We start from the raw sequence: 21,785 nt of genomic DNA on the forward strand, positions 1-21,785 counted from the left end.
GCCAGCGAGGAGGGCGGGGCTTCACGAGGCCACGCCCCGGGCGACGGGTGATCCCTGCGGAGGCGCGGCTGCCGCACCTGCTCCGGCGCCGGTCTGGCTGTCCAGCCCTCAACCCCCATGGGTCTCTCCTGTTTGCGGCCCATCCTACTGCAGCCTCTGTCTGCACCTCCTTCCATCTAAGTCTGTCTGTTCTGCCCGCCACACACGTCTGTCCCCTCTCTACCCATTTTCCCCACGTTCATTGGAAAAACGTATGTTAAACATCTGGGCCCAAAATGGACACGATGGTGAGCAGGGCAGACAAGCCCACTGCCCTCACGGAGCTTAGGCTATGGTGGAGGGGAGGTAGACAATCAACTATGGCTGTGATCAGAATTGAAAGTGAGGAAGGGATAATCTAAGAGGGGATAATTAACAGAGAGTCCTTGGAGGTAAGATCAAGAGGTGGGATGTGGATCACTTTCCAGGTAGAAAGAGCCCACGCGGCTGGACAGTAGAATAAGGATTGCAGTTTATGATGGTTTATGATGGTGAAAAAATGGGCAAAATAGTTTATGCATGTACTTGTGTGTTGCACATGCATGTTGAGGATTTTGCACTTAGAGTAACTCCAAAGTGTAAAATTCAAATGTGTACTTGAAGATCACTGTGGCCACCGTGTGGTGAATGGATTGGATGGGAGCAAGAGTAGAGGCAGGGCGTCAGTCAGGAGGCTATCTGAATATCCGTTGATGCCTGGGACCAGAGCAAAGGCCTGGAGGGTAGGTGGACAGATATGGAAATACCTGGACATGTCTTGGTGAGTCACTGTATATGAGGAGTGGGAGGTGGAAGAGAAGCGGGTATAAAGGTGCTTGTGGGGCCTTTCGCTCACAGTCCATGCTGGTCATGGGATATTGGACATTTTGAATAGGAGGAGCATTGTACAGTACCCAAAACCTGCAAGCATTTTTGAGAATTTGGGCAAACGTGGTAAATAAAACCATAGGAGCAGACAGCAATGCTGGGGGCAAGTATAGAATGAAGAGGACCTAGGATTCAGTCCACAAAACTCCTAACATTTAAAGTCAGGACGAGGAGAAAGAAAGGCCAGAAAAGGAGGAGGAAAATCAGGTGAGAGAAATCACAAAAAAAGTTTTAAAAAAGAAAGTGGGCTGTTGTATCAGATACTCTAAAAGGGCCAAAGAAATGTAGGAAATAGCCATGGCCGGTTTGGCCTGTGGACCAGAGTCCTGGGTTCGATTCTGGCCAAGGGCATGTACCTCCTTGCGGTTCGTCCCCACCCTGGGTGGGATCCTGCGGGTGGCAACCAACCAATGTGTCTCTCTCACGTCGATGTTTCTCTCCCTTTCTCCTCCTCCCACTCTGTCTGAAGATAAATGTAAAAATATCCTCAGGTGAGGATTGAAAAAAAAAGAAATGTAGGCAAGACTGAAGTGTGGCTGTGCCTCAACCCTGGCTGGATGGGGGTATGGAGTCTAGAAAAGGGCTTTTGCAAAACCAGAGAAGTTTGCAAGTTGGTTTATCCCTCTCTCCTTCCCAGTATTTCTTTTTCTATATTAACAAAAAGTAATCCATTTATTTGAATTTTAAAACAAAATCAAGCCCTGGCTGGTTTGGCTCAGCGGTTAGAGCGTCAGCCCTCAGACCAGAAGAGTCCTGAGTTTGGTTCCCACTAAGGGCACGTACCTTGATTGCAGTTTGTCCTCGGCCTCAGTTGGGGTTGTGTGGGTGGCAACCACTCGATGTGTCTCTCTCACATCGATGTTTCTCTCTTTCTTCCTCCCTCTCTCCCTCCTGCTGTATCTGAAGATAAATGCGAAATGTCCTCGGGTGAGGATAAAAAATTTAAAAATAAATAAAAACAAGTAACCAAAGAACCTATATGCATAGCCCAAGGACACAGACAATAGTGAGTAAAGGCCTGGCGTGGGACAGGGTTGGGTAGATGGGAGAAGTGGGGGAGAAATAGGTGACATCTGTAATACTGTCAATAAAATATAAACTTAAAAAGGAAATACAGAAGGACTAATATCGAAAAGAACTCTCTCCACTGCAAGAGGCAACAATTTAATAGGTATTTAATCAGCTAGTTGCTTCTGTATCTAAGTACCTTGCTATTTCTCAATTTCCCAATTTCAGTTGTAATACATTACATATTGATTTTCTGCCCTTACAACCTTTTTCTTCTCATGTTAGTTTTATGATACAAGTTTTGAGATCAATCAATAAAATGCTTGCATTATGTCAAAGTACTTATTGTTTACTGCAGAGCCCAAGTAGTGTTCTGTGATTACATTTTTTCTTGAACAGCTAGCTTGTGGGCATTTGGGTTGTGTCCCCGTGATTTCTATCTACTTGTGTTTTTTCACCATTTTTTATTTCTTTTTAACTCTCCATCACAACGGGTATCTTACCGAGTTTTGTTTTTAGCCTGAAACTCCTCAGAAACTTCAGTCCTCTCATCCTAATCTGGACAAAATGCTCGTTAGAAAACTGTCATCCTGGGACTTTCTCCATTGCTTTGCTGAACTGGGTCAGTTTCTCTTTGAAACCCTGCATTTTGAAATATATTCTGTTAACTTACTAAAAAGATTATGAGATTTCTTGCTTTCATTTAATTTTTATTCCCCTAGCATTTATGTTAACAGGAATGTCTCAGGTTATCTAGTATCTAATCAACTACCAACTGCAGCTACTACATTTTTAAAAATATTTTTTCATTGATTTTTTTAGAGAGAGAAAGGGAGAGGGAGAGATAGAAACATCAATGAGAGAGAACCTCAGTAGGCCGCCTCTTGCATGCCCCCCACTGGTGATCAGGCCCACAACCTGGGCATTTGCGATGACAAGGAATCAAACTGGCGACCTCTTGGTGCATGGGTGACACTCAACCACTGAGCCACACTAGCTGGGCAAGGACGTTTTCTATTTATCTTGTGGTCTTTTGTTGCAGGATTCTTTCAAATGCCTATGATCTTTGGGTGTATGTTTACAAAGACCAAAGCAGCCCTGGCCGGTTCGGCTCAGAAGTGGAGCATTGGCCCTTGGACCAATGAGTCGCAGGTTCAATTCTGGCCAAGGGCACGTGCCTTGGCTGCAGTTCATGCAGGAGGTGGCCAGTCGGTGTGTCCCTCTCACTTCGTTGTTTCTCTCTCCCTCCCAGTCTATCTGAACATGAACAGACCTCGGTGAGGATAAAAAAAAACAACAAAAAAACCCACAAAGACCAAAGCAGTTAGAAGGCATACTAGGATCCTTGACTATGTCAATTACATGTAACTGACAGGCTGCCTCTGGGTTATCAAGGTAAGTTTGTCTTCAGGCTGAAAAACTTCAAAAACACGCAAGTCGGTCCTAGCTTGTATATCCTAGGCAGCAAATGTCCAGCTCCCATGCATCTGGACTGCTGATACAAAGGGCCACTGTTGTATTCAAACTCCACCTTGTCTCCTACCCTTCTTACACCTGGAATTGCAGCCTTGAACCTCTCTAGGGTCCAGCAAGGGTGACTGGCTTCCTCCTCAAGGGACAATCAGCAAATGTTTTCTTCGTCATCTTATTTAATCTTTTATCCAGAAATGTGCTGGAATATCAACTGATGAAACCTCTTCTGATTCTTGCTTGTTATTACTCTATTAGCAGAAAGTAAGAAAAACGGTGAACTTGCCATCATGACTGTAGGCCATTTTCCATCCTGGCCATGTAGACTCTCTGCTTCATTCAATCTTCTCATCCTCTTTTTTCCTTTCTTCACCCTTTTCTTGCTCTCCAATTCAGACAACAGCTTCCTTTTTACAAAGTAGCAGCTTCCACTGAATAATCAAATGCCTAGAGCTACCCCCTCCACTTCCCTCCCCAAGCTAGGGGTATGAACAGCCCCCAAACTAGGGTTGTGTGGAAGAGGTCAAAGGAAAAGGGGGGGCACAAAGGGATCGATGACCTTTACAGAGAACTTCCTTACCCCATTTTAAACAGCTCTGGTATACTAGGGTATCCCCAGCCTTAGGCCATAAAGCTCAAGTTCTAGGCATGCCCTTGAATACGAGCCAGAGTTATCAAATCAGGCGACAACCTTCTGAGGAAGACGTAAGAGCAGTGACGATGGCTGGCTGATGTGGCTCAGTGGACTGTGTGTCGTCCCATGGACTGAGAGTTCCTGGTTCAGTTCCCAGTCAGGGCACATGCCTGGGTTTTGGGCTCGATCCCCAGTAGGGGATGTGCAGGAGGCAGCCAACATGTTTCTCTATCACATCGATGTTTCTCTCTCTCTCAAAAATCGATAAAACATATTTTTGAAAATAGGAAAAAAGAGCAGTGAAGAAACCAAGGTGCCCATTAACAGGAAATTAATTTTATTTTTAAATCCAAGGAACCAGAACAAATAAGGAGACTCCTACCCATGGATGGCAAACTTAGATGGCCAAGGTTGGGGAAAGGATGATAGCAACGGGGCGGGTAGGAACACGTCCAAACAGGTGAGAGGCCTCTTCACTCTGGTGCAGCTTCCATCAAATACCCGTTCTCTGGAGCAAGATACCCATCACCTCCCTCAGACTCCATGTACATGTCTCGGCCATCATTGCCCATACCCTCTAGCCCGTTGTCCTGGCCACCCCCACCCCCACCTCGGGACTCATCCCTGCCTCGTTCACCACCCCGCTCCCCGCGCTTGTGCTCTCGATCCCGGTCTCGATCTCGGTCCCGGCGCCGATCCCGCTCGCTCCGGTGGCTCCGACGTCGTTCCCGGTCACGATCCCGGCCCTTCTCCTCTGGACCATCAGGGCCATCTGGACCCAGCTCCCCAGGAGGACCATCATCAGGAGCTGCATCACCAGCCTCAGAGGGCTCTGCCATGTCGCCACCACCTCCACCACCACGCAACTCCTCCTTGCGCTCTCGCTCCCTGCGTGCTCGCTCCCGGCTTCGGCTGCTTCGCCGCTTCCGGTCCCGGTCCTTGTCCTTGCTTCGCTCCCTGGAGCGCCGCCGCTCATCCTTGTCACGACTCCTTGAGCGCCGCCGCCGGTCCCGAGAGCGGGAGCGTCGCCGTTCTCGTTCTTTGTCTCTCTCGCGGCTTCTCTCCCTGCGCTCCCGCTCGCGGTCCCGGTCCCGGTCCCTGTGGGGAAGCGGGGAGGGGCCCGGCCTGGATTAGGTGGGCAGAGGTGTGTGGCAGGGCTCCCCCATGTGACCACCCCCCTTCCCAGGAAACCAGCTGCCCAATCTTACCTCTCATCGTAGCGGGAGGTATCGTCCCGGCCAGAATGCCGGATATTCACGTCAGCCCCACCTCTTCTGGTACCACCAAGGCCACCTCCTGGAAGTGGGGGAGGAACACAGGGTCAGCCTGCACATGGACGAAGGACAGGAAAGAAACATCGAAGAGCAATGGGAAGGACACTATCTCTGTTGTTGTCTATGAGACCAAGTACTGTGAGAACATTTTACTGGCACTCAAAGTGACAACGTGCTTTATAGAGATTAGTTCACTTCCACAAAGTGCTAGGAAACATCTATAGTCAGCCTCCAAAACTCATGTTCTTAACCACTGTGCAATGCACACAGCCTCCTTGCATACCCTCCCTTCAAGTCACCCTCCCCCTCATCCAAACCCGAAGCCACAGAAACCTAATTGAAAACGTGACCTGCCCCAAAGCCTTCAATGCTTCCCACTGCCTGCCTGCAAGATGGCCCCTACCCATATTCCAGACCAAGGGCCCCTGGCTCTTTTCTGTTCGAGGCATTTTTTCAGTATCCTCATACTACCCCCGTCTCCTTCCTGCCCCAATTTTGGGGCTCATTCACCTCTTTCTCTGGAGTTTCCTCATCTCTGACTCCCACTCACCCATCACACATTAGCTCAAACATCACTTCCTCAGAAAGCTGTCCCCGACCTACCAGATTAAGCCATTCTCCACTCTATACTCACCGACCACACACATTTCCTTCTCAGAACTTCAACTGCAGTTTCCAATTTTACATGTGTGTGTGTGAGGTGATTAACATCTGCCTCTCCTGGCCGCCTATAATGCACCATGAAAGCCAGAACTACGTCTGGCTTTGCTTGCTGTAACCAGGACATGCCACCGCATCCAGGACATAAGGATGCATCTGACTGACTGAGCAACCCCAAGGAGCAGCAGGTACTCTGTTCCTCAGACAAAGCCACTTGCCCATGGTGACATGGCAAGAAAGGTGCAAAGCTAGGACGTGGCTCCCAGCTAACTCCATGTACTGTCCTGTACCCAGTGACTGGAAGAAAACTTCAGTGAGGCAGGCTGGCCCTCCATATGAGGAATGACTGAACAGTGAGAATGAAAAAGGAAAGAGGCTGCTTGGCTCTCAGACACATTTAAATACAGACAGGTAACTGACAAGACACCTGGTATGTCACAGGTAGGGAGTAGAATAGACTATAGAGTTTTCCATTTTCAGGTCTTGACCCAGCAATGGATCACATCATCAATTTGATGAATTGTAAGCAGCATATTAAAACAAAACAATAAAACAAAAGAATACAGTATAAAGTACTAGCATGCACTACCCATAGAAAAGATAATTACTGCTTCATAAAACTTGTTTGGGTTGTATGCATTTTTACACGTATACTGGGGTCATGGTATACCAGGTTTCACCATCAGAAAGTCTGAATGCCAACCATACTAAAAGATTCTGAGATTCCAGGATTCTACCGCAACAGAAAATAGCAGGCTCTGAAGAACCCCCTCCACCCAGAGAAACCAGAGAGCAAGTAAGAACCTATCACCCTGGCCAGTTTGGCTCAGTGGTTAGAGTGTCGGCCCACAGATAAAAGTGTCTCGGGTTTGATTCTGATCAACAGCACGTACCTGGGTTGTGGCTTGGTCCCTGGCCCTGGTTGGGGTCATGTGGAAGGCAACCAATAGTATGTGTCTCTCACATTGATATCCCCCCCCCAAGCCCCACACTATCTGAAGATAAATGGAAAAATATCCTTGGGTAAAGATTAAAAAAAAAAAAAAGTAGAGGGTACTGGATCCACTTAGTGTGTCTACCAGGGAAGGCCATCTCCTCTAGGAGTTGTCACTCACCTTCATAGGAGACAGCCTCAACAGGTATGTTTGGATGGCAGAACCTCAGCCCCAGGTCCAGGCCCAATGCTGAGTCAATAAGATCCACCCACCCCAAAGCGTAGAGATTCAGTCAGGATGGAGAGTAAAACAGAGAGCTATGGAATACCACACTGGGCCAGTGTAGGCACACACAGGAAAGATCAGTCTGCACAGACAGCGGACAAGACAGAAGCAAGCAGTACAGATGCAAGATAGCTCTTGTCAACTTTAAGGTGTGGCTACCATGTTCTCCTCAGGGACACTGGCATCACGTCTCTGGGCTCCAAAAGACACTCAGGATTCTACATTGACAAGGCCCCTTCATACTTTAGTAAGCTCAAATGTACTTCTGATACTTGCAAACAAATTGCCCTTGACTAAGACAGTGAAGGACAATCAGAGACAGACAGTGAGGGGGACTGACTGTGGGAAGCCATGAAGGCAGAAGCTGTCTATGTATGTCTTGCTCTCGACTAGAGAAGCCTGGTAGAAGCTGGTGATCATATAGGTGTGTGCTGAATCAATTAACGAAAGAGCACGAGCAGCGAGTAGGTGAATGAGACAATAGATTTATAAATGCCACTTGTCAAGCTGGGCATCTGATGCTGAACTCAGTGAACTCGGATTGTTCCCATTTTCCAGGATAAGGAAACTGAGACAGGAAGAGGATAAAGTCACCAGCTAGTAAGTAGCAAGCTGGTATTTGGTCCCAGACTGGCCTCCTATACCTTCCTACTTGGTAACCCAGAATGAGAAGAGATATCAGCAATATGATGGTGATGAAAGAGAATGAGCTGGAAAGAGAGGGAGGATGATGTGAGCAGCCATGGGGTAACAAGGAGAGGAAGAGACGACAGAAAGCAAAAGGGGGTGCAGAAGAAAAAAGTGAGAACAAAGCCACCAAGCACACAACCCTCAGAGCCTAACACGGGCAGAATGTGCTCACCTAGCCGTCGGGGCCTCCAGCCCTTCACGGTCCGGCCCCTCTCCACATCCACAAGGACTCTCCTGCCATCAATCTTCTTGCCGTCTGCGTGCTTGTAAGCGGCTGCAACAGATGTGGGGAGGGGGAAGGGAGGAGTCCCCAGAGGGTCCTCTAGTCAGGACAGGGCCCTGCTCTGCAGCATCCACATCCCCAATGACCCCATCAAGGCACTCACACTCGCACACACACACCCACCAGCCAGCCAGGCAACTGACAGCCAGACCAATCCTCTCCCAAACCAGGGAGGGGCCTGCTCCATCTCAGCACCTGCTTCCTTATCACCCCCCAATCACCATTGGGGGGTGGGGGGCAAGACCACCCCCAACTGCCATCCCCCAGGCTCCCAGGCCCTTCCTACTCCCAAATGACAGAGCAGCCCCCTCCCACCAAGGCGGCCAAAGTTGCTGCAAAGAAACCGAAGGTTAACTTAAGGCTGGACTCTGCTGTGGTGGAGGCCTCCTCCACGACCCCAGGCATGCACCCTAACACATCATGCTGGGGGAGGAGGCCCAGCCGGCCGCTCTGCACCCCAGTTCACACGGATACTTTGTTTTTGTTTTTATTTGTTTTTGTTGGGGGGGGGGTGAGTGTGGAGGGAACAGACATCAGAACAGAAAATGAACAAGAAGGGATGGGAGAAATTTTTAGGAGATGGCAGGGAGCAGAAGGGCAGGTTATGGTGCTCCCAGGGGGCCTGGAGGGGCCCCGTACAGCAGGCGGGGGAGAGGGAAAGTGGAAGGAGGCATGGGAGACGTGCGGTGCTACTGAAAATTCCTGCCTTACCTGAGACGACTGACTCTGCCACCCAACCCCAGGCTCCACCCCATCTCTCCCTCCACACCCCAGCGCAACACACACTGGGCGGCCAACCCTAGCCTGAGCCTCTCAGGAAGGATGGGGAGTAGAGGGGGAGATGAAGGGAGGCAGGATCCTGCTCCTGGGCAGGGCACAGCAAAGGGCAGGCCCAGACCCCTGGCCTGTCTTACATAGGGGCTGTAGGGAAGGCCAAAAAAGTCTGTTTCCCACCCCCAGCCCTGGCCTAGGGGGTTGTCCTCAACCAACCACAATACCCTGCCCCGCCCCAGCCCGCTCCCCCCCAAATAACAACCAGAGGAAGAGAAAAAGGTGCCATTTACCGATGCCGGCCTTGCGGGTGTCCAAACCGAGCGGGATGGGGGGGGCTCGGCAACTCCTGGGGGCCTGGCGAGGAGGCGGGCTTCCCGGGGGTGGGGGACACGGGACCGCTTACCTGGAGCCCCCAAGCTTACCTGAGCAAGCGTACCAACCCCACCCCCACCACCATGGGGTCAGCTAAAGCTACAGGGCAGGGAAATTGGGGAGTTCTAGGGAACCATGGAGGGAGAAGAACCACATCTCCTGCACCACCTGAAGACAGGCAGAGGGAAGTGGTGGACCTCAAAGAAACCTCAGGGAGGCCTTGAAGGAGGGGAGACAAGAATTTACATCAAGTCTGGGAGCTGGAAAGCCCTGGGCCTATCTCGCTTAACTTTATGATGAAGGCCAACCAGGGAGGCCTTAGCAAACCTGTCTGCCCTCACCTTTTCCCTATAAAGTCCATGCTACCTAGGCACACGCCCCACCCCCCTCTCAGCACATGGAAGGTTTTTCCACCTCAAACTCCACACTCCCTCCCACCACCTGCTTCAGCCCAAAGGCTGGCACACAAGGGGACAGCCTCAGGGGTCCAGGAGATGGAGTGCTGCCCATGACCCGAGGAGGGGCCACCTGACCCCTAAACCCAGAGGAGGGTAGTCAGGGAAGGGATTTTAAGGACTGGGAACAGTCAAGCAAAGGAACCCTGCTCTGGTTCAGTGTCCCAAACCCCAGAAGAGGTCCAACCCCAGAGTAACAGCAAAGAAAACATGTGAAGTGTGTACTTCTAGGCTTCTCTCTCTCTCCCTCTCTTAGGTCTCTAGACAGTGGAAGGGTCTGAAGTAAAATCTACAACACTTTCAGCTGTTTGCAGCCTGTCGCTTGATCCCTCCCACACCCCAATCCCTAATTCCATGCACTCTGGAGAGTGGCTGGACACCACAGCCCCTTGAGAGGCCTCAACCATGATAAGGCAGACAGGAATGGGGCAGAGTACCCCAAATCTAGCAACCAAAAAGATTCTCCAGGGCCACCACGGTGACAGCCCCACGGAAGGCACGGGGGCAGGGATCGAAGGGTTGAAGGGTTCCACATGGAGCCCTGGCCCTAATGCACCCCCTCTTCAGTATTCCCAACACCTTGCCGCTGACATCATGAAGCCAGGTAAGTAGGTGGTTGGATGGAGCCCAACCGGAGAGGCCAACTGCCTTTCCATCAGGGTTCATCCTTCACCTCCTGGGATCAGCAAGATTATTGGAGAGCATATGGATCAGGGGTTAGGAGGGATACAGGGCACCCAAACAAGGAAAAGGTTCTGGGTGCGGGGAGTCTGAGGGGGTGACTGGGGATGGGAGAAGGGACGCCTCACTGCTCCTAAGCTGCCTGGCTAAGCTGGGCTGGTGTGCGGTGCTGAGTGATCTTACCCATGATACAAACCCTTATACCAACCATACACTGAGGTGTTGTAAGGGGAGCGTAAGCATCAGCTGCAAGCCAGCTGCGTGGTGGCTGCAGTGACAATAAGAACAGTCAATTAATACGGCGGCCCCTGGACACGCCGCAGCCATGCCCGCCCCCACCCACCCATCCCTGCCCATGTGGATGCTGCCGCAGCCTCAAAGGGGGCTTTAGAGTTACGGGGGCAGGCGCTGAACATGCCTACCAGCCCACTGCCCGCTGAGAAGCAGGGTGGGGAGCCAGGGGTAGGGAGGTGGAGGGTCGGGTGGCACAGCCCCAGCTCTGCTGGAGGAAAGAGAAGGCTGGTTCAAAGGCCAGTCCTCATTCCAACCTGGCTGCCCCCAACTCTGGTGGGGGAAATGGGGAGAGGCTCCCCAAAGAATCCGACCCCTCCCCCCACCTCCAGCTGGCCCCAGCTCCAACCCAATTCCCTCCTTGCCCCTGAGGTTCAACGTGTGACACTTACCTCCCCGGGTTCACGCACACACACACACACACACGTTGTGGGGGATTTTGTTTTTTGTTTTTTAAAAAACACATACGAAAAAAAAAGATATATCAGAAACAGAGGGAGGAGGAGAAAAGACATCGCTAATGTCAGGTTTGGCAGGATGGGAGGTGGGGACAGACAACGGGAAGGGGCTGGGGCAGCAAAGAGAGGGTCAGAGGGCCAAGCTCAGGTGGGAGGTACTCACAATGCATATCTCGTTCATGTTCATACTCGATGAAGGCATAGCCTCGGGGCTTTCCTGACCGCTTACTGTAGACCATGTGTATCTGGGGGGCGGGGGGCGAAGGCAGATGTTAGTTCTGGCACAGGGAAAGCTCATCCTATCAATCAGCCTGTGTGCCAGGCCCTGGGCTGGGTGATGCCCGAGACAGATGCCTCAGACGCTGCCTCTGTCCTTCAAGAACCCAGAGTGACTGAGGCTCTAATGGTGCTGGGCTCAGCAGTTTATGTGTGAGGATCTCGAGCCCTCACTGCTGCCCAGAATATTAGTGACTTTTAAGCTAAACGAAGAAATGTCAGTTCAGTATAAAGTCTCGCTCTGAAACAGGAGTCAGCACACGTTTTCTACGAAGGGCCAGACAGCAGACATTGCCAGCTGAGAGCCACAGCCTCTACCTTACAGCAACAGCAGCCACCACCAACCGCGAGCAGGTGGCCAGCTGGATACTAGTACAACATTATTTACAAACAGTAATTTTGTAGTTTGCCCACCCCCTGCTCTAAATCAACAAGCAGTCATCACTTCTTAAATTTTCTTCTGCTACCCAAAGTCAGCTGTGTAGAAGGAGGGGTAGTGTCCTAGGGACTGGGAGCCAGGCTTCTCCCTCCCTCCACATTCTCCAATTTAAAACGCCTGCCCCAATCCACTCACTCTTTTGATGGGTCCATATACTTCGAACTCTCTCCGGAGCTTGGATTCTGTTGTGTCATAGTTCTGTAAGAAGAGAGATACACGGTTAAGTAGGAGAAGTGAGTTTTCTCCAAAATGACCCCTCATAGAACATTCCTGGGAGCCAGCCTTTTGTCCTCTGTCCCACACCCAAGCTCCCAGCAGCCCAGACTCCTCTAGAGCTCCAGGACTTGGAACTCACCACTCTAGCGACAAAGAGAGTCTTGAAGGCATCACCCTGAGCATTGGGATCATTGTGAGGGTCCCCTGTACAGGAAGAAGATAAATTGTAAACAGAAGGTACCAACAGTCTCATGGAGCAAGATAGAATCAGATAGGCAGAGAGGCCCATTACATGGAAGGAAACTGTTAGTGACCCGGATACTTTGGCATGTCCCCGAACCCTGGTTTTCCTGAAGCATAGTATCCAAGTAGCTGATTTAGGCTGATGTGGGGAGGGGATAAGGCTCACTTCAACCTGACAGGACGGGGACCCACCTGCCATTTCAGACCTACATATCCTAAGGCCCTGTCCCTCAAACTTGTAACTAAACTTGATTAGACATCTCTGAAGTAGTAGCCTGATCCCTGGAGGAGCTGAACTCACACCATCACGGGTAGGGGCACACTGCCACCCACTGGCACGGCCCAAAACTACAGCTCGCAGGAAAACCTGAGATAAGCAACTGCTCTGGCTGAGAATGGGAGCTTAGCAGCATACAAGCCATGCTTTCTTCCCAAAGCCCTGTGGCCTCAAGGAAGAATCCAAGGCTGCTACTGGAGCTCACAAGAGGCTGATCAGATCCTTCTTCCAGTCTTACTACCGCAGGCCACTGAGGAGTAATTTTCTCCACAGACAAGAACCAGAACTGATTTCAAAACCAATTGCACACGTGACTCTGATTGTCAAGCCTGGGAAGAAGTCCTTTCCACCAGGTATGGTGGCCCCAGCACACAATGGCCCTTGACTCCTGCCAGGGCCCCGCCATCACCCTGCCCACTGCACAGAGCAGGCAGTTCTTCTCTGATACAGTGCTACTATCAGAAGGACTTGCCGTGTTCTGGGAGAATATGAAAAAAGAATAGTATTAATATTGAACCTAAATACAAGACACTATGCTAGACTCTGAGAATTATTATCATTTTGCAAATGGAAACAAAACAAACCCTGAGGCATCAGAAAGTAAGTGCAGGTGTAGCAGAGACCAAGCCTGTCTTTACATTCCAGCCTGACTTGACAGCCCAGGCATTCTAACCAGCAAGCCCCCATGCTGTACCCTGGGACACTATATCTTCTCAGGAAGGTAATTTGGGCGTTGGAAGAAACCAGAGAAATAAAGTCAAAGACCTGTTTCCTGTGAGAGGGTTTGGCTGCAAACACAAACTAAGTTCCAGATAACTTTAGGGAATTTCTTAAAAAGCAGAACAATGAGCCTAAATTGAAGAGGCTAACTCCTGGAAACTGATGGTAATCTTTGACGACAAATCTATCTCTGTGCCTACCCCCCTCAGTTCCTCACCATACCATCCTCATCCCTCTGGGTTGTAATTTTCTGTGCCCAGGTCTCAATCTGCACTGGGTTGCTCTCATCCATTCAACCAACAGATATTTGTTAAGCACTTGTGTGTGACTGGAACTGTCCTAGGTGTAGGGGACTCAATAGTGAACAAGACAAAAAAAAGCTCCCTCCCTCCTACAGCTCATATACTAATGAAAGGAAGCTGACAGTAAACAAGGGCAACAGGAAATCATCTAGTTCTATCAGATGATAACAGAGATGGAGAGAAAGTTTTAATGGGAAGGCCAGGAAAGACCTCACTGAGATGACAACATCTGACCCAAGTGAAGGTGGCACAGCAGCAACTTGCCAATACCAGGCAGTAGGTGGTGTGACAGGTATGGCAGGAACACTTCTGTGGGACTACTGATCGTTGCCTGGGGGAAGAGATGAAGGCCAAACAGCAGAGAGCTGAGCTCCCTGACAGGAGGTAGGGAGGGGAACCACCCCAGACACATGGCATGAACTTGTAGTTCTAGCTTACTCAAGGGGCCCAGAGTATGACTAAAGGTAAAAACTAGCCTAGCTGAGCCAAGAGTACCCTCGTTACTGAAGAAAGACTACCTCAGCTGAAAGGATGACAAGTAGTCAAGTTAGCCAGCAGTTTACCAGGCAGTGTGCACAGGCACACTCACCCACCTTCTGTATTCCATTCTGTTGGCAACCTTCCCCTTCGGAAATCCTTGGTTACATGGATTATCTAGGTAGCAGCCCAGAGCAGGGGCCCAAAGTCCTGAACTGTGAAGTTAGGAAACCTCATTAGACTTTAAATGGCAGAGAAAAGTAGCTCAGAATCCCTCTCTTGCTAAGCATTCTTAGCCTTGACAAGCTTCCATTTTCTTCATTTTAAAAGCAGCAGAAATAACCACTGCCACCCTTGGAAGCTGCGAGAAGTCTATAACATGATGTACATCAAGTTCTCAGCAAGGTCCCCTCACATAGCAGCTGTAACTGTGACAAGGCACAGCAAGCTTCTGAAGTGGGGGGTGGATGTTCTCAGGGGCATAGAAACCCTACTGTACTTGACCCATTCTTTTTTCTCTTTTCTATTATGGGCAAGTTCGAATACTCGAGGAGGTAGAGAACAGTACAACGAACCCCTATGAACCAGCTTCAGTTATCAACACAGAGTCACAATTATTTCAGCTCTACCCCTACAAAAGAGTATTTTAAACCAAACCCCAGATATACCATTTTAGTTTCTAATATAGACTTAAAAACACCACAACCACAGTACTGTTCATACACCTTATAAAGTTGACATTAATTCCTTTACCTAAGATCTAGTGTCCAGATGTCCTCATTTCAAAACGATATGACAAGAGTGGGAGAGAGGGAGGGAGGGGGAGAGAGAAACATTGACTGGTTACAGCACAAGTACATGCCCTTGACCGGAAATTGAACCTGGGACCCTTCAGTCTGCAGGCCGATGCTCTAACTGCTGAGCCAAACCAACCAAAGCTCATTTCTTTTCTTTTTTTTTTTAACTTTTTTTTCTTTATCGATTTTAGAGAGAGGGAGGGAGAGGGAGAGATAGAAACATCGATAGAGAGAACATTGATTGGCTGCCTCCTGCACGCCCCCGGCCAGGGATTTGGCCCACAACCTGGGTATGTGCTCTGACTGGGAATAGAACCGGCGACCTCTTGGTGTATGGGTCAATGCTCCATCACGGAGCCACACCAGTTGGGCTGGCTGATGTGTCTTTTGACTCTTTAATCCATATGGCCCACCCCCAGCCCTCCACCCTTTCTTGTCATTTATTTAAGAAACTGAATCACAATTTTGTCATACACAATTTCCCACATTCTAAATTTGGAAAATTGCATTCTCATGCCAGAGCCCCATTTTTAAAGCATGGAAGACATGGGTCAGAAGACCAGGCTCATGCCCTAGCAGCAGACCTGCAAGACTCCCCAAGTTAACTGCTGCCAACAGTTCTGTGTGCCATATCCAATAGGAGCTGGAACCACAATAGTGAGCAAATCCAAACCCTGCCCTCTTGGAGCACTTGTGAACGGACAGTGGACAGATGGATTATTTTTATCAGTGAACTCCCCTGCAGACGGAGGTGACCAACCTGCAACAGGACTCAGGGTTTTCAGTGTATAAGGGGACTTGACCTGAGCAAGGAAGCCAGGGCTGTTACACATAAATAAAGGTATCACTGACACCAGGGAAACAGCCTGGGCAAAAGCCCAATGACAGGAGACTATCTGGCAAAGATGAGGCATGAGAACAGGCCAGTGTGACCAGAGCAGGAGGGGTGGGGAGCATGGTACATAACAAATCTAGAACAGTGAGCAGAGAACTCTGGTCTTTATGCTAAGCAAAAGGATGTCGTTAGCAGAGAAAGGGACACTCAGAGTTGTACTTAAAAAAGACCCACAAAAAAGGAGAAACATCTGTAACAAAAATTAATTTAAAAAAACAAAGACCCACAGAAGCGAAACAAGCCAAACAGAGAAAGACAAGTATATGATCTCACTTATTTGTGGAATATAATGAATGTAACAGTCCAAGTAATGGGGTAGTACCAGAGACGTGGAAGTGGGGTACAGACTGACAATCCCCTGAAGAGGGGGTGGTGGGGGAGAGATAAACCACAGGACTTATATGCATGTATGCATGAACAATGGACATGAACAACAAAGCTGGGGACAGGGCGGGGAGGGGGGAATCAGTGGGAGGAAAAGGAGAAACATCTGTAACAAAAATAAAATAAATAAATAAATAAATAAAAAAGACCCACAGGCCCTGGATGGTTTGGCTCAGCAGTTAAGAGGATCGGCCCACGGACCAGAGAGTCCAGGGTTCGGTTCCCGCTAGGGGCACATACCTTGGTTGCAATTTGTCCCTGGCCCCGGTTGGGGTCGTGTGGGTGGCAACCACTCGATGTGTTTCTCTCACATTGATGTTTCGCTCTCTCTCCATCCCTCCCACTCTATCTGAAGATAAATGCAGAAATGTCCTCAGGTGAGGATCAAAACAAAACAAAACAAAAAAACACACACAGGACTTGGCAGGAACAGAGATGGAGGTAAAACAGTTAGACTGTTATTGTACGTCCAAACAAGAGAAGACCTGGGTGGTGTGGACACAGAGAATAGGATTTGTGACGTTTCGAGAGAAAAAGATAGTTCTTGATGACAGACTGGAGAAAAGGGGAAAAATGGTGTTAAAGACAAACTGGGTAGTACCATTTGAGGTCTTGCAAAATGCATGGCCATGTCTCAGGAAGAAAACACCTAGATGGCCAGGTTGGTGGGAGGAGAAATCCGGATTGTGGTTTGGACCTTAAGTCTGAGATGCCTTTGAGGCCCCAGACAGAAGGCAGCGGCAGTGAGAGGCAGGGCTCAGAGAGCTCTCAGCTATGTACCCAGGTATTTAGATGTCAGACATGTGCATAAGCACCCCAAGGGTCATCATCCAGGGAATTAGGTTGCAGTGCAGTGGTTCACCACAGCCTCAAAAGTAGGAGGAACTTGCTTTAATAAAGGGCCATCTGAGGCTGGTGAAATCTAGTTAATGGGTACTACCTACCTGTCCCATGCTCCCAATTCCAGTACCTGGAAAGGATGGAACATCTCCAGCCCAAGGGTCAGGGAGCTCAGAAGAAGCCAGGACTACCTGTTGGCCAGGACCTCACCGCCTTAGCCTGTGAGACCCAGCTGGGCTGTGGCAGCCGCTCCAAGGGCACCCCCTTCCTGCCAGGCCTTACTCTACACTTTCCCCGATTAAATGCTCAAAGCATACACAGTGCCAGACCAACACTGGGGGCTAAAAAGTAAACTAACACCCCAGCTGGTGTGGCTTAGTGGACTGAGCATCATCCCATGGACTGAGAGGACTCAGCTGGATTCCCAGTCCGGGCCCATGCCCAGGTTCAGGCTCGATTCCCAGTAGGCAATGTGCAGGAGGCAGCCGATCCAAGTTTCTCTCTCACATTGATGTTTCTATCTTGCTCTCTAAAAAGTAAACTAAAAGAATATATATATATATATATTTTTTTATTCTCACCCGAGGACATTTTTCCATTTTTTTGCACAGATAGAGTAGGAGGGAGAGAGAGGGAGAGAGAGAGAGAGAAACATCGACGTGAAAGGGACACATCGAGTGGCTGCCACCCACACGACCAACCAGGGCCGGGGACAAACTGCAACCAAGGTACGTGCCCTTAGCGGGAACCGAACCCAAGGTCTCTCCGGACTGCAGGCCGATGCTCTAACCACTGAGCCAAACCGGCCAGGGCTAAAAGGGTATTTTAAAAAGTGAACTAACAACCCACTTTCTGGGGTTGACCTAAGTAAGAGAAACACAAGAGTTTGAAGGAGAAGAGATGTGAGAGAAGGAAGAGAGGCTTACACATTTTTAGCTCTGTCTCCACTTCCTGCTGTCGCCGCTCAATCTTTTCCCGTCTCTGTCAGGAGAAAGGTGAACAATTAAAGAAGTGCCCTAATGTCTAGGAATATCCTGGAGAAAAGGGCAAAAATGACACATAGCCTGGAGGCAAAAATTACATACCTTTCTCTCCATTCGTTCCTCCCGAGTTTCTGCTCGTGTTGGGGGAGGAGCATCTCGAGGGTCCTGGGAACAAGAAGAGAAGTGACAGGGTGGAAGGGACTGAGGGAAATGACAAGGCCACCCATCCAGGAACAATAAGCATCTCAACCATGCATTTCCACACACACGTGTATGCAAGAGCAAACAAGGGCCGTTCACAGGCCAGTGGAGGCATTGGGAGTGGCATGGATCAAAGCGTGATCCATGGACCAAGGCTTCTGGCAGACTGTTACTGTTCTGTGACAAGAGAAATACAGAAATCAGGAGTAGGTAGTAGTCAAAAACCCTACAGTAACCTGAGGAGAGTTTTTACACCCGTAGAATTTAATAATAAACATTTTCTCTTTTACTCTGTAGTCTTTCCTTTTATTTTTTACTTATTGATCTGAGAGAAAGGGAGGGAGGGAGGGAAACATCAATTTGCTGTTCCACCCATTCATGCACTCATTAGTTGATTCCTGTATGTGCCCTGACCAGGGATCTAACCTACAACCCTGGCACATCAGGTCCATGCTCCAACTGAGCCACCCGGCCAGGGCTGTCATCTTATGTGCTAGAAGAGCCCAGCCGGCGTGGCTCAGTGGACCGAACGTCGTCCCGTGGACTGCGAGGTCCTGGTTCCAATCCTGGTCAGGGCACATGCCAGGGTTGCGGGCTCAATCCCCAGCAGGGCGCATACAGTAGGCAGCTAATTAACGTTTCTCTCTTACATTGATGCTTCTATCTCTCCCCTTTCCTCTCCCTCTAAAAACAATAGAAACATATTTAAAATAAATAAGCAAATGAATAAATAAAAGTGCTAGAAGAATGCCCTGGCCAGTTTGGCTCAGAGCTTATAACATCAGCCCTCGGACTGAAGGGTTGTGGGTTCAATTCCTAGTCAAGGGCACATACCTGGGTTGCAGGTTAGATTTTTGGCCCTAGTCAGGGTCATTCGGGAGGCAACCAACTGATGTGTCTGATGTTTGTTTCTTTCTCTCTCTCCCTCCCTCCCTCCCTTCCGCACTATCTAAAAATCAGTGGGGCCCTGGCCGGTTTGGCTCAGTGGTTAGTTGGCCTGCGGTCTGGAGAGACCTGGGTTCGGTTCCCGCTAAGGGCACGTACCTCAGTTGCGGTTTGTCCCCGGCCCTGGTTAGGTCGTGCGGGCAGCAGCCACTCGATGTGTCCCTTTCACATTGATGTCTCTCTCTCTCTCTCTCTCTCTCTCTCTCTCCCTCCCACTCTATCTGAACAAAATATCAAAAAATGTCCTCGGGTGAGGATAAAAAAAGGAAAAAAAACAATGGGAAAAAATATATCAAGTGACGATTAACAACAAAATACTAAAGGAATAAAAACAATGTTTTTGTTTTTATCAAAAGCATCAATCCCAATCTGCAATGGATCTGTCCTTTATCATAGATTGGAACTGGGATCAGGCCTGAAGGGAAAGAACTGGACAGTGCAGTGCTCAGAGCAGACAACTGGACACCCTCTGGGGGCCAGGGCAGTTCTCACCAACCACTCATTAAATAGTAACTGGCCCATGACCACATCACCAAAAGGTGGCACTGGGCTGCAGCCATTAAATTAGTTTAACTGGCTAATAATCTTTTGCAAGTGCTTGTTCACTGAGGGTGGCAAATCCTAAAGAGCCAATCTTCTGTTATCTCTCTACTAACTTAAGCTCTGAGACTTTCTCTGCCTCCAGCTGCCTTTCCCTGGCTAAGCCAGAACTTTCCTCTTTAAACTTCTGGCTGCGTGCCAACATTTCTCAGGTGTGTTCTGATGCACCTTCTGAGGTAGATGTTGTTACAATTTTACAAAAGAAAAAACGAGACTCAGGAGCCTATGCTGCGTTTATCCTGAAGATGCAGAGCTGAAAGGCTCAAGCCCATAGTCTTACGCACCCCATCACATGGTGTTAACCCTTTATGAACATCACCCCATTACTGTCAAGAGTGGTAAATACAATAAAATGACGGTATCTGCTGACTGCCAAGCCCTGTAACACACATTTTGTAGTTACTTCCCCACCAATATCCTGAGGAAAATAATGCTATCCCTTTGCTAAAAATGAAGAAATCAACACACTAAGAGAATACACCATTTGCCCAAGGTCACAAAACTGATAAATGGTACGTGTGCGCCAAGGACTGCCTGCTCCAGAGCCTGAACACTCAACTGCCCGTTACTGAATTTTCACAAAAACCTTACAAGGGATATACCATCAACTGCACAAAGGCAGGGAAATCGAAGATCAGAAAGAATAAATCACCTGCCTAAATCACAGTTAGAAAATGGCCAGAGATAATATCCCCAAATCTCGGACCCCCTCCCCACCCCCCAGAACCCAAACCACTCACGTCTGCTCAGCGAACTCACCTCAAACTCTCGGATGTAGGGCGCAATGCCACAGTAAGGTTGATTATGGTGTTTTTCATGTGGCAGTTTCTCCAGGGGTGGCAGGTACGGGATGGGGTCCCGGGGAGCAAAGAGGGCCAAAAGGTTGGGTGGCAGAAACTGAGTCATCTTGCCAAGTCTGACAGCAAAAACAAACCAGCCTATGTTAGGTTGGGCCGGTAGAGATGAAGCCCCTCCAATCCCTTCACTTCCAAGAATAGAGGGAAATCGGGGCAAGGCCTCAGTATTAAGGTTCTATAAGGGCACAGACTGATCTTATGTCCCAGAGAAAAGCAGTACATCTGAAAGAGAAAGCAAGTTCTTGGGAAACAGCTTAAGGGAAACAAAAACTTAAGGGTTTCTAAGGAGTTAGGACTCAGAGTCCTGAACAAGGAGCTGTGGGGCTGAAGGGTTCCCTGGGGGCTCACGGGGGAAATCAAGGAAAGTGACGAGAGCGATCCAGAGCAGTGGCGGCTGGCGGGCCTCAGGACAAGGCAAGAATCGCAGGAAGTCTCCGATCAGCGGGAGAGGATCATTAGCTATGCCCTCATGCCAGGGGCTTGTGGGTAATAGATCTAGGCCCCTACAGGCGAAAGGAATTATGGGTAAGGGTCCTGGACGCAGCGGAGACGAGGTAGAAAAAAGGCCACACACCGCAAGGGCCTGTGGGTAAGGGACCGCGGGAGGGTAGTGGGAAGAGGGCCTAAGTGCCCAGAGGACTCTGGGTAAGGAGTGCAGAAAGGTGCTGTGGCAGTGGCGCGGGAGGGGGCCCGGCTGTGGAGAAGGGACCCGGACGCAGCGCAGGGCCTTGTGGGTAGTAGCCCCGCACCCGGTAAGGCCCCTCAGTCACACTCACCCGCCGCGCGGCGCCCTCCTCGGCCTGGCGACGGTCCGGGGGCTCGCGGAAGCTGCGGCGGCCCCTCAGCAGTGGGGACTACTGTTCTGGCTTCCACTCCCGTGGTGTCCGCGTCCGTCTGCCTCCGTCGCCCGACAAGCGCGCGCACCAGGCAGCTGCTCAGGAGCCCGCGCGGCCTCGGCTCGCGACGGGGGCAAGATGTGGCACCGGTCTTGAATCCCTCCGCCACCGCACTGCGCACGCGCCGCGCGAGTCGCGAACAACCCACACACCGAACCCGGCGCCGCCGCGGACACTGCGCACGCGCGAGGTCACTGCCCCGCCTTCGGACACCTTAAACTCGTTCGCCGCGATAGGCTAGATCCCGCAGTGCGCACGCGC

The 21,785-nt window shown here is 49.9% G+C and overlaps 1 protein-coding gene across 2 annotated transcripts; it reads right to left on the minus strand.

Annotated features, from left to right (window-relative positions):
- Window positions 1–4,338: 4,338 nt before the first annotated feature.
- Window positions 4,339–21,593, minus strand: SNRNP70 (small nuclear ribonucleoprotein U1 subunit 70). 2 transcript variants are annotated; one of them, XM_036274492.1, is made up of 10 exons: window positions 21,405–21,593; window positions 20,531–20,687; window positions 18,128–18,190; window positions 17,969–18,023; window positions 12,247–12,311; window positions 12,027–12,089; window positions 11,340–11,421; window positions 8,035–8,136; window positions 5,227–5,314; window positions 4,339–5,116 (listed from the first exon to the last, which is right to left on the minus strand). In XM_036274492.1, the coding sequence occupies exons 2-10, from the start codon at window positions 20,675–20,677 to the stop codon at window positions 4,492–4,494; spliced, it is 1,290 nt and encodes a 429-aa protein (XP_036130385.1). In that variant the 5' UTR covers window positions 20,678–20,687; window positions 21,405–21,593; the 3' UTR covers window positions 4,339–4,491. The 2 variants fall into 2 exon arrangements, with proteins under 2 accessions (XP_036130385.1, XP_036130384.1); XM_036274491.1 differs by having other exon boundaries at window positions 4,339–5,143.
- Window positions 21,594–21,785: the final 192 nt, after the last annotated feature.

Source organism: Molossus molossus, unplaced genomic scaffold (genome assembly GCF_014108415.1).
Source record: "Molossus molossus isolate mMolMol1 unplaced genomic scaffold, mMolMol1.p scaffold_m16_p_21, whole genome shotgun sequence".
In the NCBI taxonomy this organism is placed as follows: domain Eukaryota; kingdom Metazoa; phylum Chordata; class Mammalia; order Chiroptera; family Molossidae; genus Molossus; species Molossus molossus.

Bases quoted from the DNA above. Each gene is read 5' to 3' on its own strand.
- SNRNP70 (XM_036274491.1), bottom strand. From the start codon at position 20,677: ATGACTCAGTTTCTGCCACCCAACCTTTTGGCCCTCTTTGCTCCCCGG. The intron at 12,312-17,968 runs GTAAGCCTCTCT...CTTCCTGTACAG, and splicing joins GGAGACAGAGCTAAAAATGT to GGGACCCTCACAATGATCCC. The intron at 5,315-8,034 runs GTGAGCACATTC...CCCCACTTCCAG, and splicing joins CTGGAGGCCCCGACGGCTAG to GAGGTGGCCTTGGTGGTACC.